General features: G+C 26.3%; 1 protein-coding gene across 5 annotated transcripts in view; it reads right to left on the bottom strand.

The window, feature by feature from the left end:
* The window catches only part of LOC129965478 (ATP-binding cassette sub-family A member 2-like), an 81487-nt gene that overhangs the window by 43546 nt on the left and 21836 nt on the right, over positions 1 to 16105 (bottom strand). For all 5 annotated transcript variants that reach the window (XM_056079382.1, XM_056079379.1, XM_056079383.1 and 2 more), the window contains 3 exons: positions 9908 to 10129; positions 6374 to 6471; positions 3913 to 4068 (listed from right to left, as the gene is read on the bottom strand). In XM_056079382.1, coding sequence (XP_055935357.1) covers positions 3913 to 4068; positions 6374 to 6471; positions 9908 to 10129 — 476 coding nt within the window. The remainder of the gene's footprint in view (positions 1 to 3912; positions 4069 to 6373; positions 6472 to 9907; positions 10130 to 16105) is intronic.

The raw sequence follows: 16105 nt of genomic DNA on the forward strand, positions 1-16105 counted from the left end.
GCCAACAATATCTATTTCAAAAATAATATACAAAAATATACATTATGTGACAAAGATTTCAGATTTGTGAAATAACCACTCAATAATAAGTACTCTTGAAGAACACAATAATATTAAATTTCTGTATGATAATTTAATGACAAATTCAGATAAGTACAAATAATAAAAAAACAAGCTTATTTAAAGGAAAGATGAACAGCTAACCCTCATCATTGAATCAAAAAATTGTTATAAAAATCACATTAAATAGCAATTTTTCATTGAAAAAACATAAGAAATCGGACTGCAAGATATTGTACTGTAGATTGAAAAAAAAAATGATGACCACAGAAATTGCACAAGGATTGTTTCATCATTTCAGTTTTCATTTATTATATTAATGTCAATTTTTAAAACTGCAAATGTGTATTACTTTCCATAGTTTTGCATGCCACACAAAATGTCTACATTTATATTTTGTTATTTTCATTAAATAATAAATAATTTTTAAATATCTAATATTTTACTGTTATAATTATTATTTTTAAATTAAATCTTCAGTATGGTTCTTGAAGACAGTACACTTAAGTCTCATAATCATGTAGAAAAAAATAATAAAAAATTACATAACATTTTGAATATTATACTAATGCACACATCAACATGATCAAGGAAGGCAGAAGAAATGTATTAAAATAAGAATAGTGGGAAAATATAGCCATACAAATATTCATTTGTCAAAAACATTGTTTGCTTACGTTATTCCTATTACACCCTATCCTACATATAATATATTTTTTCAAACAATTCTAACAATGAACAAAAAATTAAAGTTCCTAGTATTTTATCTCGCCCCCCACCCCACCTATAACTGGATTACAAAACATGATGATTCAGTTTATTTTTCCATGCTGAGTATATTTCAGTATAAAACATATTTTTAATGTCATTTTTGAAATTATATTTTGAATTAAATCGCTATATTTTTAAACACTGCTGCCTTTTCCTATAATATAATTGGATGGATAAAAATATAGATAGAAAATTATAGAAATACATATCAGAATGTATAGAACGATGTAAGGTTTTTAAAATAGTAGTATGAATTATATGTCTATCAAATTTGAAATTTAAAAATATTTGCTATATAATTTTAATTTAATATTTCATAGACAATTTAAGTAAAATTTTCAACATATTCCTTTTTTTTTTTTTTTTTTTTTTTTTGACTTAAGGGATAAAAAATTTCTGTGAATAAGGCTGCAATCTTGAAAATGTCCATAAACTTTGTCTATGTGTCATGGCATGAGGCGACCACCTCCACCTGGATAGAAAACCGTTACTGCACCAAATGATTTAGATTGTATAAGATTACACAGATTAGCCTGAAACAATTCAAAAATTTTTAAACTTTGATATATGTCAATATTAAGATGCTATGTTAACATTAAGATGCTTTCCAGGATATCTTTTTTATAAGATTACATATATAACCATTTATATTAACAATATCAATATAGCCTTTTATTCTCATCAGACACATAAGATTTAAATGAAACAACGTATGGTTTAAAATACAATCATGATCTCCTAATATTGTTAAATGTTTTTTGAAAAAAATTTATCATTTTTATCAAATATCCATATAAATTATTATCCGATTTAATTTTACAACCTGTATTCACTAAATATGTTACGGATAATAAATTACATTCAGTTGAAACATAATTAACATTATCTCTAGCTAAATTTATAGAATTATAATGTTTTGTAATCAAAGCTTTTACTTTTACATTTCTGGTCTTTTCAGAAAACAATTTTAGAATCTACCTGCTAAATAAATATATTTCATTTCAGGTATTATATTTTCTAATCAAATACTGCCCTTGATCATATGACAATATTCAACAACCATTATATTGTTATTTTAACAATGGCATTTTGTACTCTAGTTTTTCTCTTTTTGATGAAATTGAACTTGTAACATTTTGCAAATTGGTAGACTGGTTAATATGATGATGTGTTCTCTTCCCTATTATTTCCATTGAATGTATCACTTCTCGAATTTTAATTTCTTTAAAAAACAATCCTTAATCATGTGATCAGATCATCTGCAATATAATAAAATATTGTATCAGGACTTTTTCTTGAAAAAAATTTTTTGGTAGTGGTTTCTTCAATGCATAATTATCAGCAAATTATGGATTTTTAATCTTCAGAGAAAATCTGTAATACTTCATACAACGGTTGTTTTGCTGCGTTTTTAGAATCTCTTGCACTTGGAAAGATTTTTCATTTAAAATGTGTAATATATAATACATAAACTCCCTATTTGTGACATCTAATCCAAGAGAGTGATACTCAGTCACTATTATATACTATTATTCACTATTATTATAGCAAAATAATTTTTCAACATTTTTTTTTATACTTTTTAATAAAAAAATTGTTTGTTTCATTATTGTCAATTATACAGTCTTCTGCCTGATCAATAAATGTTGATTTTGTTTCATCCAAGACATTTTTCCATTCCTCTCCTCTATAAACTGCATTGCCTATTCAACAAAAGTGAGAACTTGATATAAGAACAGTATCAGAAATTTTCTGTTCCCATTCTGTCACAACTTTACATTCAGATTTTTCTTCTTTTTTTTTTTTTTTTTTTTTTTTTCTTCTTCTGAATTTTTACACTTTTGACATCATGGAATCTAATCATTTTAGTGTCAAGGCAGCTTGGAATTTCAACTGCAAAATAAAACAGTTAGTTCCATTTAATTCTGGTACATTTATCTTGCCTGTATTTATATTTTTCTTTTGAAAATTTCAGTTATGATTTACATGACTCTTTCACTAAAAATTATAACCAATCAGAATCGCACTTTGCTATTATTCATTGTAAATTTTAAATAAAGACTGGCGATAATTCTTGAAGATAGTGCATTTATTACATAAGAAAACACAGAAAAACCCATAATAAAAAAATTATTTAGCATTGAGTATTATATTAATAACACTCAATCAGGATCAAGGACTTGTAAATGGGTAAAACTCCTTTCAATGCAGTCATACAGATATTCATCTGTTGGTATAAACAGTTTGCTTGCTTCATTCCGACAATTATGTTCAATTTTTTTCCTTGGATTTTCAAATAAAAACAATTACTTATTCATAATATATTAATTAATTGAACTGCTTGAATAAAATTCCAAAATTACTGGAATTTAAAAAAAAATCCATACTTGAGGAAAAGAAATGATAATTGTCAATGTAATTTAATTCTACATAATAATTAGGAGGACAGCAATAATGTCTAAGCAATTCATCAGAGTAAGAAAAAAATTCATTAATATTCGTTATAAACAGTTCAAATATGTCCAAATTTTGTTGTTCAGGCAATTAGCAATAACAATTTATTTAATTTTGTCATTACTTGAGAATATGATTGCCATGATGCATATAATTTGATATGTATAACGCATATGATTTGATATATATTTCTTCCAGCAAAACAAAAAAAAAATATTATGACTTCTCACTGAGAATAAGATTAATAGAAGATTTTTTACAAAGTTATTATTATTTTTTTTTTTCATAATTTTAAAAAAAGTAGGAAAAAGATTAAGTTTTGAAAAATGGTTCTTTTATTATTATTATATTATTCTTATTCATATAGCATTATAATAAAGATATCACTTCATATTTATGATTATAAATTAGAAAAATACTTAAAATTGTTCAATATATATATTAATATTTAATGGATTATTACATCTCTAAAAATTTTGACTATAGCGAGTCTGAAAAGGAATCAACTATAAATAGGCAGAACTTTAACCATTTTAAACATGCTAGAGATAAACAATATTTATAATACTTTTCTCAAATGAAACTTTTAAAATACATACTTAAATACCTTTTAAAATGCAAACTTACTTTTGATCCATTTGCTTTTTCCTCAATAACTCTTCTAACGATATTCATTACAAAAAACAAAAGTCCATAAGCAATGCACCAAGAAACAATATTAATTATATTAACACTACTTGAATCACTCCTATGCTCAGGATAAGGAAATTTTTGCATCCAAACCTACAAATATAAAACAGTGGATAAATAAAAGTAAAATAAAATTTAGTAGTATAAATTTAAAGCCTTTTCTCATACTCATATTTATATGCGAATCTAAAAATACATTCATACTTAAAATAAGAATTCTTTTAAAAATAGTAGAAAAACAGTTAATATTTATTATATGGGGAAAATTAATCAAATTCTTAGCTATCAGATTGGCAATTTTAATTCCATCTCTCAAGTAGTAAAGTTATGAACTACAAAAAAAAAAAAGGATTGATCAATAGCACACAGCTAAATTTGATCACTTTGGAAGAATTTAATATGCTTTAACCATGAGAAATGTGGAAATTTTTTTTAAAAAAATGATGCAGTGCTAAAGCAATGCATATACCTACTGAAAAAAAAACAAATCATTATGCTGAAGAACATTTATATATTTCAGTACAAAGCATAATTAATAAATTTAAGAAGGCTTTCAAAAGAAAATTGCTCTGAAAAATCTGGTGTTTTATTTTATATCTTTGCACATTATTTAATGAAGAATAAAATTAAATCCACGCTCTTTATTCTGCTAGAATTTTTGTAAAAAGAAAATTAAAGACATACAGAAATCTTCCTTCACATTCCTATTGTATTATTAATAAATTTAACAATGCAATAAAAAGAATTATAATTCTCAACAGTCACAATTTATAAGATGACAAGTAAGATGAAAATAGACTCTCTATATATTTAGTATCATTTTACACATTATTCAATTATTTTTTAAATTTTGGTTTGGATATATCAACAACAAATGCAGCAATGAGTTGTGTGAAGATTTCTAACTATTTTTATTTACCTCATATTATCTGGTTATACTCTTTCAGTCTCATATTAGTAATTTATACTATGCTATATTTTCTTTCTTCTTTTTTTTTTTTTTTCATTTATTTGAACACAGAAAGTTTGTTTTCTTTCTAAAAAGTATGACAATATTCCAGAGAAGCACCCTATTAGAATAAGGTGACCATTCGTACTGATTTTACCAGTACAGTACTGGTTTTCAGGGCATAAGTCCTGGTTAGTCATTAAACAAAACCAGTACACGAAAAGTACTGGTTTTAGATTAGAAAACATTAAAACAAAAAAAGTAATAAAATAAAAATAATAAAATTAAAACTGGCAACCCTGATAATTCCATGTGATATCGTCAGGTGTCGCATGAGCATGACCGCCACGAGATAGGTGGATTGAAATTTTTAAAGCCTTTAAAGAAAATGTGTCCAGTAATATTGGCAAATTGGTAGAGTATTGCCTCTGTATGCCAGGAACTAATGCACCGACCGAAAGGGATTTTTCTTTATTAAACAACATCTGGACTAGCGAGAAAACCCAATTGAAAGTGGAAACTTTGAAATCCTTGTTGATTGTCAAAAATAATTTAAATGCAACCTGTATGGAATTCTATGAAAATATACAGGAAAACAAAAATTTGTTAAAAGCAATTCATTCCTCAGAAAAATATAAAAAAACAAACTAAATTAAATAACTCCTTATGTTTTATTATGTTATTATATTAGGTATGGCTTATCATGTTATGTTTATTATGCTTTATTTTTATATTGTAAAATCATATTTTAGTTTTCACATTTCTTGTGTTTAAATAAACGCAACATTTTTTGATATCTAAAAGTTTTTTATTTACTTTGGTATACAGGTTGGCCGTTGGGTGAATTTTTGATAAAAATTTATAAAATCTGGGCGTGGCTGGTCAAAATTCATGTTGTCCTGGTTTCAGATTTTAAAAAAATGGTCACCTTATATTAGAAGCTACATTGAAGATTCAGAATGAAAAAAATAGAATTTCTATTCCAGTCTCTGTAACATACAATTCATTCATGTATGAATCATGAAAAGTAAAAAGGTACAAGGAAAATATATTTACTTTCTAATTCTACTCCTATAAAAAAACAGAAATAAAATGACAGAAAAAATAATAGCAGAATAAAATAAAATAAAATAAAATGAAGTTAAGAAAAGGAATGAAAAACAATTCATTACTTTCTTGTGTGACTATCATGTCATTGTCTTGCATAAAATGTTTATAGAATTCAAACAATATAATTTTTTTAAAGATTTATGAATAAAAATTTGGTATTTCATTGATTTTAAAAGAAACTAACTAGCAAGAAACTGTAACAAATCCAGATCATATTCCAGAAATGATAAACCTACTGTATAATATATGTATTTTCAAAAAAGAATTACTTATTAATGTATATATATATATATATACAGAATTATATCAAATATTGAAGAAATGTAAGAAATCACTCACATGGTAGTCAATATTTTTTCCTTGCTCTTCCATTTTTTTATTGATAAATGTTTGTTCAACACAAGCTTGCCATCCAAGAAAAAATGAATCTGTATAAGCTAGAAAAACAAATATTACAACTTATTTAATTAGACATAAAAATCAAAGACAGTATAATATATTTTGAAAATAAGAGCACACACAGAATAAACAAGTTTAATAAAAATTTTCAGCAAATGTTTCAATACTAAATGCAAAAAAATATTCAGTTTAAAAACTATTTCACTCTAACTGCTCAAAAAGATTAATTCAATTTAAATAATATGACTTATACCTTATTTTATAAAAAAAAAAAAAGAATTATCTTTGTAGTCTCTGCATAATATGATTTTATTCATTTTATTTTTTTCATTCAATTCATTATTAATATTTCATTTTATTTTTTATTTATAGTAATCTTAGTCATTTTAAGTTAATTTTAAACATTTTTCCTTGAATTTTATCATAACAAACAAAACAAAAATTTCCATAAATGTATCCTTCCTTGAAAAAATAAAAATTTGAGTGAAAAAAGTTAATAAAATCACAGTAATTTGTTTCCAAAATAATTTAAAGGAAAAAAAAGGGTCTTTGCTACAAAGTTCTGTTTCTGAGACAATTTTCTAAAGTAATAATTAAATTCATTAGTACTTGTGATTTGCCCAAAAAGTTAATAAAATCACAATAATTTGTTTTCAAAAGAGTTTTTTTTTTTAAAAAAAAAAAAAGGTCTATGCTACAAAGTTCTGTTTCTGATGCAATTTTCTGATGTAATAATCAAATTCATTAGTACTTGTGATTTGCCCATTTTTCATAAGAATAGATTATGGGACAGAAATATGTATTATTGAATAAATAAACCTTCTCTGATATTAGATAAAAATTTAAAATATTTAAAGAAATATCCAAAAATATGAAAAATACCATTTTTAAATAATATTTTATCATTAAGCAACATGAAGAAAAAAAAAGTCTAGGGTTCACCGATTAAAACTTTTTTTCAAGTCACCTACATTCAACATTTTTCTAGTGAACGTAGATATAAGTTGTAAGATTAGGTACGCCAGATGTAAATCTTTTTCTTTCTTTAAAATGTATGTAATCAAACTGATTATGTAAAAAAAATATAAAAATCTAACGAAAATAGGAATTTAGAATATTGTATTGTATAACAAAACTGTTAGAGTCTTGTCAATATTATTAACATCTATACTTATATAAAGCTTAATGTGTGTGTGTGTTGGCGCTCTACAAGCCAGATCGTTTGACCTACAGTTACCAAATTTGGTACATATATACCTTGGTGATCGGGAATGTGCACCTGGGGTCCATTTTTTAAAATTTTTAATTAGAATTTTAATTATTAATTAAAAACTGACTTTCCTGCCAAAAAATCTTTTCATTTTCCCCACCGCCAAATGAGTAAGGATTCAGATTTTTTTTTTTTTTCCCACGCTAATGAGGCTAGGCTTAATATTTTTCGGCTCATTATTTCAAACGATTCTGTTTATTTTCTTAATGTTTGATGCATTTAAAATTAAACATTGTTAAGTAATCGATTTTCAGATTCATTCTGAAGTACTTTTGAATTAAAATAAAATAGAATAAAAGAAATTAAAAATTTCTAACTGGTGTAGAAAAATTCACGCCTTTGCGTTACCATAACTGGCGTTGAAAATTCACTCATGTGCATTGTGTTCTGATTGTTGACAACTATTATAACGGATGCGGACTTGATTTAAATTATTTTTAGGTTAATTGCATGCTTTTGTAATTAAATTGTATTTATGTTAGTTATATACTTTTTGCATATGCTTATAGTTTTAAGTACATCGGTTTTTAAGTTGTTTTTTTTTTCAACCGATTATTTGAAACGATTCGTTTTATTTTCTTAGTATTTGATGCATTTAAAATTAAACATTGTTAATTATTCGATCTGCTAATGATGAATCTGAGAAAATTTTGTTGACAAATTCCTGAGATATTACATAAATTAAGAAAGATATTCTTTAGTACCGATAAAGTTTAAACACTCAGTGACTCTGTTTTCAGTAAACATATTATTAAAAAAAAATGCTTTGTTTCAGTAAAAAATATTATTATATTAATTGCAGATTAATATTATAATATTATGAGTGAATTATATGACTATCAAAATATGAAGTTTTAAAATATTTTGATGAAGAAGCTATTAAAGTAGGAATTGCATAAAATATTTCATAATTAAAATTTTAATGAACGTTAAGATTGGCAAACCGGCTGGTCGCCAAAGGCGGCTAGTTTTAAATAAAACATTAAATCTCATTTTTAGATGTGTTTTAGAAATGCATGAAAAAGCCAGTGGTGCCGATTGAATTTCATTAAATCACCTCTCCTATAAACAAAAAATAGCTACAGGCATGTAGTTGGAAATATTTTCATTTGCTTATCAGAATTTCAATATGTCCAACTGTACATAGGTAATAAATAAAAATCATCATCTTTGCAGTACATTTCAAAGTTATTCAGTTATGATAAGTTAAACATGAAATTATACTATAGGCTACTTGAAGCAAATCATATTATTTTGAATCAGAAGTATATAGTAAATAAAATACATATGCTGGGACACTGAAATTTGACGTATGATGTTTGAGAAATAAGCAAGCACTAGAATATACATCTTCTCTGTAATTAAACAAAATGCCAGAAATTTTCACTAGACAAATAATGACATTAGAATTTCAGCACAATTTAAAATACCTCACATCAAAAATCATTTTTTTAGTTAATAAGAAATAGTTTTTATCTTTAGTGTTATTATTTTTTAAAGACCCTCAGTATCAATTATTTGAACGTTTTAGAGTAATTATTTAAAAATTGCAAAATAGATACCTTACAATCAAACTAAGAGATAATTTTTTTTAATAATTATACTTTTATTTTTTTTAACAAAAATATTGACATATTAATGTGGTGTACGAGCGTCATCCTGGCCGCGCTCGTGTCATCACTCAACAGCCAATAAGAAGCTATCTGATTCATAGAGCTGATATAAATAGAGCTGATAGAGCTGATTAAAGCTGTATTCAGTACTGTAATACCGTTCATCGATGTAAAACGGTCCAGCCGTTCGTCCAGTTCAATAAATACGTTTATGTTAAATGAGTGTGTGATTCTTGTAATATGAGCCATCTCTAAGCATTAATCTCAACCGGGCTTTCCCCTAGGCCCCATGAGAGATATTTGATTTGATATATAATCCGATTAGTAGAGGCCTGTTTTTCGAGGCAGAGTTAATATGTCTCTACATTAATAAATTATTGAAAGATTAAATGCATATTATTTCTTTAAGTTAGTGACTATAAAATTCTATCCAATATATAAATTAAAGCATTTTGTCAAGCATGGTAAGCTCCTTTATTAATGAATATTTATATGACCAAAAATAAATCAGGAGTAAAATCTAACATAACAATTGCATAACATTTACTACATATTAAACTGAAAAAATGCAAAAGAAAAAGAAAACAATACCATTATAGTAATTAGGATATCCATTCATCCAATATTTCATTTGTGTTTTGAAGTCGACAGAGTAATATCCATTACTGAAACGAAGCTTGTAATCTAAGCTTGCAGGTAATTTATCGTTAAAATTGTTGAATACAGTTCCAATTACAGTAATGGAAGGATTTTTCTTTTGTTTAGAAATACAGTAAATCTCCAATTCTTTTTCAGTGGTCACACTATTTGAAACTAAAATTCAGAGAAAAGTTTCATTATTATACCAGATATAAAATGACTGCTACTTTGAGCAATTATTTTCAAAGCAGTGAACATTTCCATTAAATTTATTAAAAGTAACCTTATGTCACAAAATAGAAGTTTGCAATTTTGTATGGCTGAAAGCTCTTTGAGAACTTCTGAACTAATAAAAAAGTGATTTTGTTTGACAGTTTTAAATACCACTAGCATCTGCCAAACAAATAAAAAAATTCTCAAAGCACATTTTTTTTTTTTTTTTACTTCAAATCAATATTAAAAATAGAAATATATTACACTATGGCGATACATATAAAAAATATTTTGGAAACAGCAGAAATGAATATCTAGTGCTAATTATATTTAAAGTAATAATTGATATCAGAAAAATAAAAGTAAATATTCTTATAACATACATTTTTTCGACTATTAATACCATTACTTTTATAAATGAGAAAAATACTTCATAAACTATTCATAAGAATCCCTGAATTCAGAAGCTTCAATATCAATAATCACATGTTATGCAAAGTTTCCACTAAATAGATTCCAGATTAATAGTCAAATAATTTTAATCATTGTGGAAAAGTTGGTACTCAATAGAAATTTAAAGCTTCCAAAATTCCAACCCATAGAGAAAAAAAATGTGTTCAATGTTAATATTTCAGATTACACTTCCCAATAATGTTTAAATAATGTCAAACATAATTACAGTAGCATTTTACAAGCTTTTATTAATAAGACATATAAATTAAAATCTACACCTATAGATTAAATATGAAGAGCAATTTTCACAAGCGACTATTAATTTTTTTTTCATTTTATTCTACTTTTTTATTAAATGGGATTGTCAGACTGATAAAAAAAAATAAGGTAAAATCTCAAATTTAAAACTTTTTAAAATTTATTTTTTAAATTATGCTCAATCTGAAATTGCCATTTTTTTAAAAAACATGGTTCGATGAAGAGATCAATATCATACCTCGCGATCTTTTTTCCAACCTTTCACTCAATAACAGAACCTCTGCTATGATGCAATTTAATATGCACTAAGCATTCATAAATAATGGATATTTTATAGTCATATCTCATAGTCAAAATTCTGCCATAAGACCATTAACATCTTGGGGAATTAAAATGATTATGCAAAAAAAAAATTTAAATGTCCTTACATTTATTTTTAATTATATTATTGAAATTAAACCATTCAAGTATTTACAGCAACTCAGTAGAACTTTAAAACATTAGAATTATTAACAACACATTACTATTAAGTAAAGAATTTAAAAAATTATTTGATTTCTACATAGCAACATAAGTAAAAGATAAAAGTTTAGTTTCAGAACAATTGCTATCAAAGAGACACTTTATAGAATAAATAGTGCATTATTTCTCTCTCTTTCTACTACAATAATACATACTTTAGATAATTTAACATAAGCTTGACAACAGCAGACAAGAAATTTTAATTTTTGAAAGAAACTGATATTTCTGTGAGTGAATCAAAACCATATTTTGTGTTAATATAAACTATAGATAATAACCATACATCATAAATACTAAATTTTTCAAAGAAAAATTGTTATACTTAACAATTTTATTATAGGAAATATATTTTAATTACTTTCTGAAGAAAAAGTAGAACATTTTATATATATCCAACAGCTATTTCAGTTAATAGGAAAATGTCATTATCTTTTATCAAAGGAAATATTTTAAATTAGGTTGATAACAGCTATTTTTAAAAGAGTTGATTAATTATACTGTTCTTTCCTCATATTGAATTTTTTACTACATAAATACAATATAAATTAACAATAGTATATACAAAATACAATATAAGTTGCATTTTCCATATGCAAAATATAGTACAAATTAATATATTAAATTGCAGTCTACAAAACTTGCATTTTTATGTATTTTGTGCTTCATCTCTCTGATATTATATCAAAAGGGTAGCTATCTTTAACATCACGTTAAATTCTTTTTATGAAAGATTTATCTCAAAATTAGATGATATATGAACATTTCATAGTTAATAATTTCTTAAAGAAATATGATAAATTTTAGTTATAAATAACTATACCAGAGATTTATCTGTGGAAGAATTGGATGGAATAGTTTTCTACCAAGAATCATAAATTTATATATTGCATGAACAAAACTTTAAAAAAAATAATATCATATTAATATCAGCCTATGCTTAAGTAATTGTATTATAAAATTCAAATCAATTAAGTACATATAGGTATTATTTTTTATAAATTCTTTGAGAAATTTTTTTAAATAATTTCAACTTGCATATTTTGTTGACAAAATTATAATAGATAATTTTTAATCATTTTTAAATAAATTAGAACTAATACTTCATTTCATTCTGAAGCACATTCAGAAAATCATCAAATTTAAAATCGATTCTATAGCGAAAATAGAAATGCAGATATAATTTTAAAAGTAAATAAATCTTCATATTTAAAAATAATGTTACATTTTTGTTTTCTTTATAGTTACTAACCTCTTGAGAAATGTATTAGATATTAAGTGTCATTAAGTAAAAAATATTTTTTCTTCAACTTTATACTCTTGCAATACATATACCCAGGGCCAGCTATCTGGGGGATGAGGCGGATGTTATGCACCGGGCCTCCGCGACTGAAGGGGGCCCCACCGGGATTAAGAATTAAAATAGGGTTCTGAACAATAATAACGTTTACACGTAAACGTAAACATACAAGTAACGTGTACAAGTTTACGTAATACGTAAACGTGTACAAGTTTGTTTTCACGTTGCTGGCTGAGCGTCGACTGACGCCGTTATTAGGCAATGATCGCAGTGATGTCTATAAAAGGGGGGGGGGTCATTTATGAATAAGGAAATCCCCTTCTGACAGCTTAAGACAGAGCAGCGGGACTTCCGGAAGCAAGCGGAGGCCAGAAGTTGAGGCTGAGACTCGGTTCAAATGGACTTGTAAAGCAAGAGCTATTTGCTTTTTTCTACGTCTAAAGCAATCATATTATAAGTGCATCTCTGTATGTTTGTTTATATTAAGTTACTCAAACAAAAAGTAAAACGAAGATAAATTAAACGATCAACTCCGAGCAATGCACACTGCATTACTGTTTCATCGGCCATGACCGGAATGAAAACAATTAAGGAAGAAGTTTAAATGGAGAAGTCGACGGATTTGGAAATATATGAAGTTTACAGTATATATTATAGTCTAGTGCAAGTGTGCAAAATATTATAATATAAGTCACTATTGTAAGTACAGTCACTTACCTCACCTACTAGGTAATAGCGTATAGTATAGTATATAGCAATTTGATCATTCATTCTATAAGCTACTTAATACTGTTAGTAGGGATTGCAATACCGGACCAAAATTTCAATACCGGTATTCGGTATTTTTTAGATCTTAATACCGGGATACCGGTTTTAATACCGGTATTAGAACCGGGATACCGGTTTTAATACCGGTATTAGAAATTTTAGAAAAAGAAAGAAAACACAGGTGTTTCTTTGTTTTATTTGCCAGTTTTATAAGAAAGTGTAAATATCACAAAAAATAATATGGAACTTGTAAATTATAACAGTATATAAAGAATCACAAAAAAGTAAAGGAACAACTTATTTATTTAAATCACAAAAAAAGTGTAAATATCACTATTCAGTCTGTGATACTATTACAAATTTTTGAAATGTGATCTTAAAAAACATGATGAATCAATTGTACTGTCAATAAAGCTGAAAAGTAATTTTGTGTAAAAATGACCAGCTGTCGAAAACGCTCTTTCGGCATCTACGCTAGTTGGTGATACTGTTAGTAATACGCGATATACTTTGTCCAAGTATTTACCTCTAAATCCCTCATCTTCAAATAAATCGATTTCTAGTCGGATGGTTTTGGATATAGCTGATTTCTGTATTGTATTTTGGTTCGTTGATTTTTTTTTTTATTATTTATTTATAGCTAACTCTAATTTTTGTTCAAGAGACAATTTCTTTTCACTATCGACATTAGTGTCATCATAATCTTCGATAACTGAACCGAATTCTTCTGAATGTGGATAGTTTTGTGGGTAAAAAATTGTAAGAAAATTTACTATAAACTGAATCAGATTTGAATTGATTATTTTCTTTTCTTCTTTTCCATTTTCATTTTTAAAATCATTATAATTATGTAAATACCATAAGATATTTTCTATTTCGGTATGCCTTTCTTCTGTGCGATTTTTCAATGTAATATATCATTCTTCAGATAGTGATGTGTGCTGTTCTTTCATGATTACAACATGAAATTTATTTTTGCATTAGCTGTTAATAAATTAAAATATCTCCTTACATAATGCCTCTATAGTCAGTTTTATTGGAAGTAGAGCTGATATAGTTCTGGATATTAAGTCGAATTCACTGTCTGAAAAATTAATTTGCAGGTTTAAGTCAATAATTGCTTTTTGGATTGGATTTCTAAATTTCAAAAACCGTTCCATCATTAGGAGTAAAATGTTCCAACATGTCTTAGAACCTATTATTAACATATATTCTGTTTTATTTTCAGTTAGTATAAATTTTTGTAATATGGCATTTTTTGTAGGGGCAAGTTTAAATATCTCAACAATTTTTCGAACTTTATAAATTATAGGAAGCAATTCTTGATGGGTTAAGATTTCATCCTCATTAGCAATATCAACTTCCACAATTACATTGTCATTATCTTCATTGTCAATATCACCCTCCCTCTTAATCTCTTCAATATCGGAATCAAAAGTTTCTATATCCACAATATTTGGATTCTTCTGTTCTTTATTTTTTTGGTATAATACATCTATTACTCCTAATTGAATTCCATGAGCATAGCACAATTGCTGATTTGCACCAATCAACTTTCCAAATTTTTTCATAACTGTTGCTCCATTAGTCGTTATGGATACAATATCTTCTTTCAGGGATAATCCATGTTTCGCTAATTTAGATTTAAGCAATTAATTAAGCCATTCATTAGCTAATTAATTTCGTCAGTTAGGGAGACATAAAAACAAAAACGTATACTATTTTGCAATGTTGGCGATCCCTGACCATATAGTGGAGACAATTTAAAAAATTTCTAGTAAATACCGAAAAACCGGTATTTAAACTTGTGAATACCGGTATTACGAAATTGTAAAATGGCTCAAAATACCGGTATTCGGTATCCCGGTATACCGGTATTGCAATCCCTAACTGTTAGATATAACCATGTACATGGCAAGGAAATATCCCTCTGGGTGTCAAAAAAGAAAATTATGAGAAAAGAAAAAGGAAGAAAAACTAAACTTCACAAAGTCACAAGTAGATCTTTTTTTTTTTTTTTTTTTTTTTTTTTTGGCTACTAAGTAATTCTGGCAAAGAAATTACTTCGATTTCAGAAGTTACAATTCAAACTTCAACTGGAGAAGAAAGTTTCGCTCAAAGTACACAGTCTTACAATGAAATATTGAAACGGTGAATTTTGTTAAGAACTGTGTGTTTATACAAATATGACCGAGTCAGTAAATAATGACGAAAATGGCAATAACAAATATGATCAAGGGATCTGGTTTAAGGCCAAGTATTATAACGGAAAAATTTAGAATGTTTTGTATTAAAATCGGACCTGTACAACTCAAAGGAGTGTTTACTAAAATTGCTGAAGGTAGATCATTTTCCACTACGTACTACTTTTAACAAAGGCCAATTGGTGAAACCGAACTTGGCAGCTGATTAATTTATTCAAAAACGGAAGACTCAATTTTTAGTTTTTGCTGTACATTATTTTCCAGAGGAAACGGAAAATCTACATGCTTTATACATGTATATAACACCTGGAAAAAGTTATCAACTGCAATTCAAGACCATGAGTGTTCTATTTGTCATTTAATTAATTTATTGCTTCGAAAAAATTACTGAAAAGACTAAATTTATGTTCTTGATAAAACAAATCAAGTTATTGT

Source organism: Argiope bruennichi, chromosome 4, assembly GCF_947563725.1.
Source record: "Argiope bruennichi chromosome 4, qqArgBrue1.1, whole genome shotgun sequence".
Lineage (NCBI taxonomy): Eukaryota > Metazoa > Arthropoda > Arachnida > Araneae > Araneidae > Argiope > Argiope bruennichi.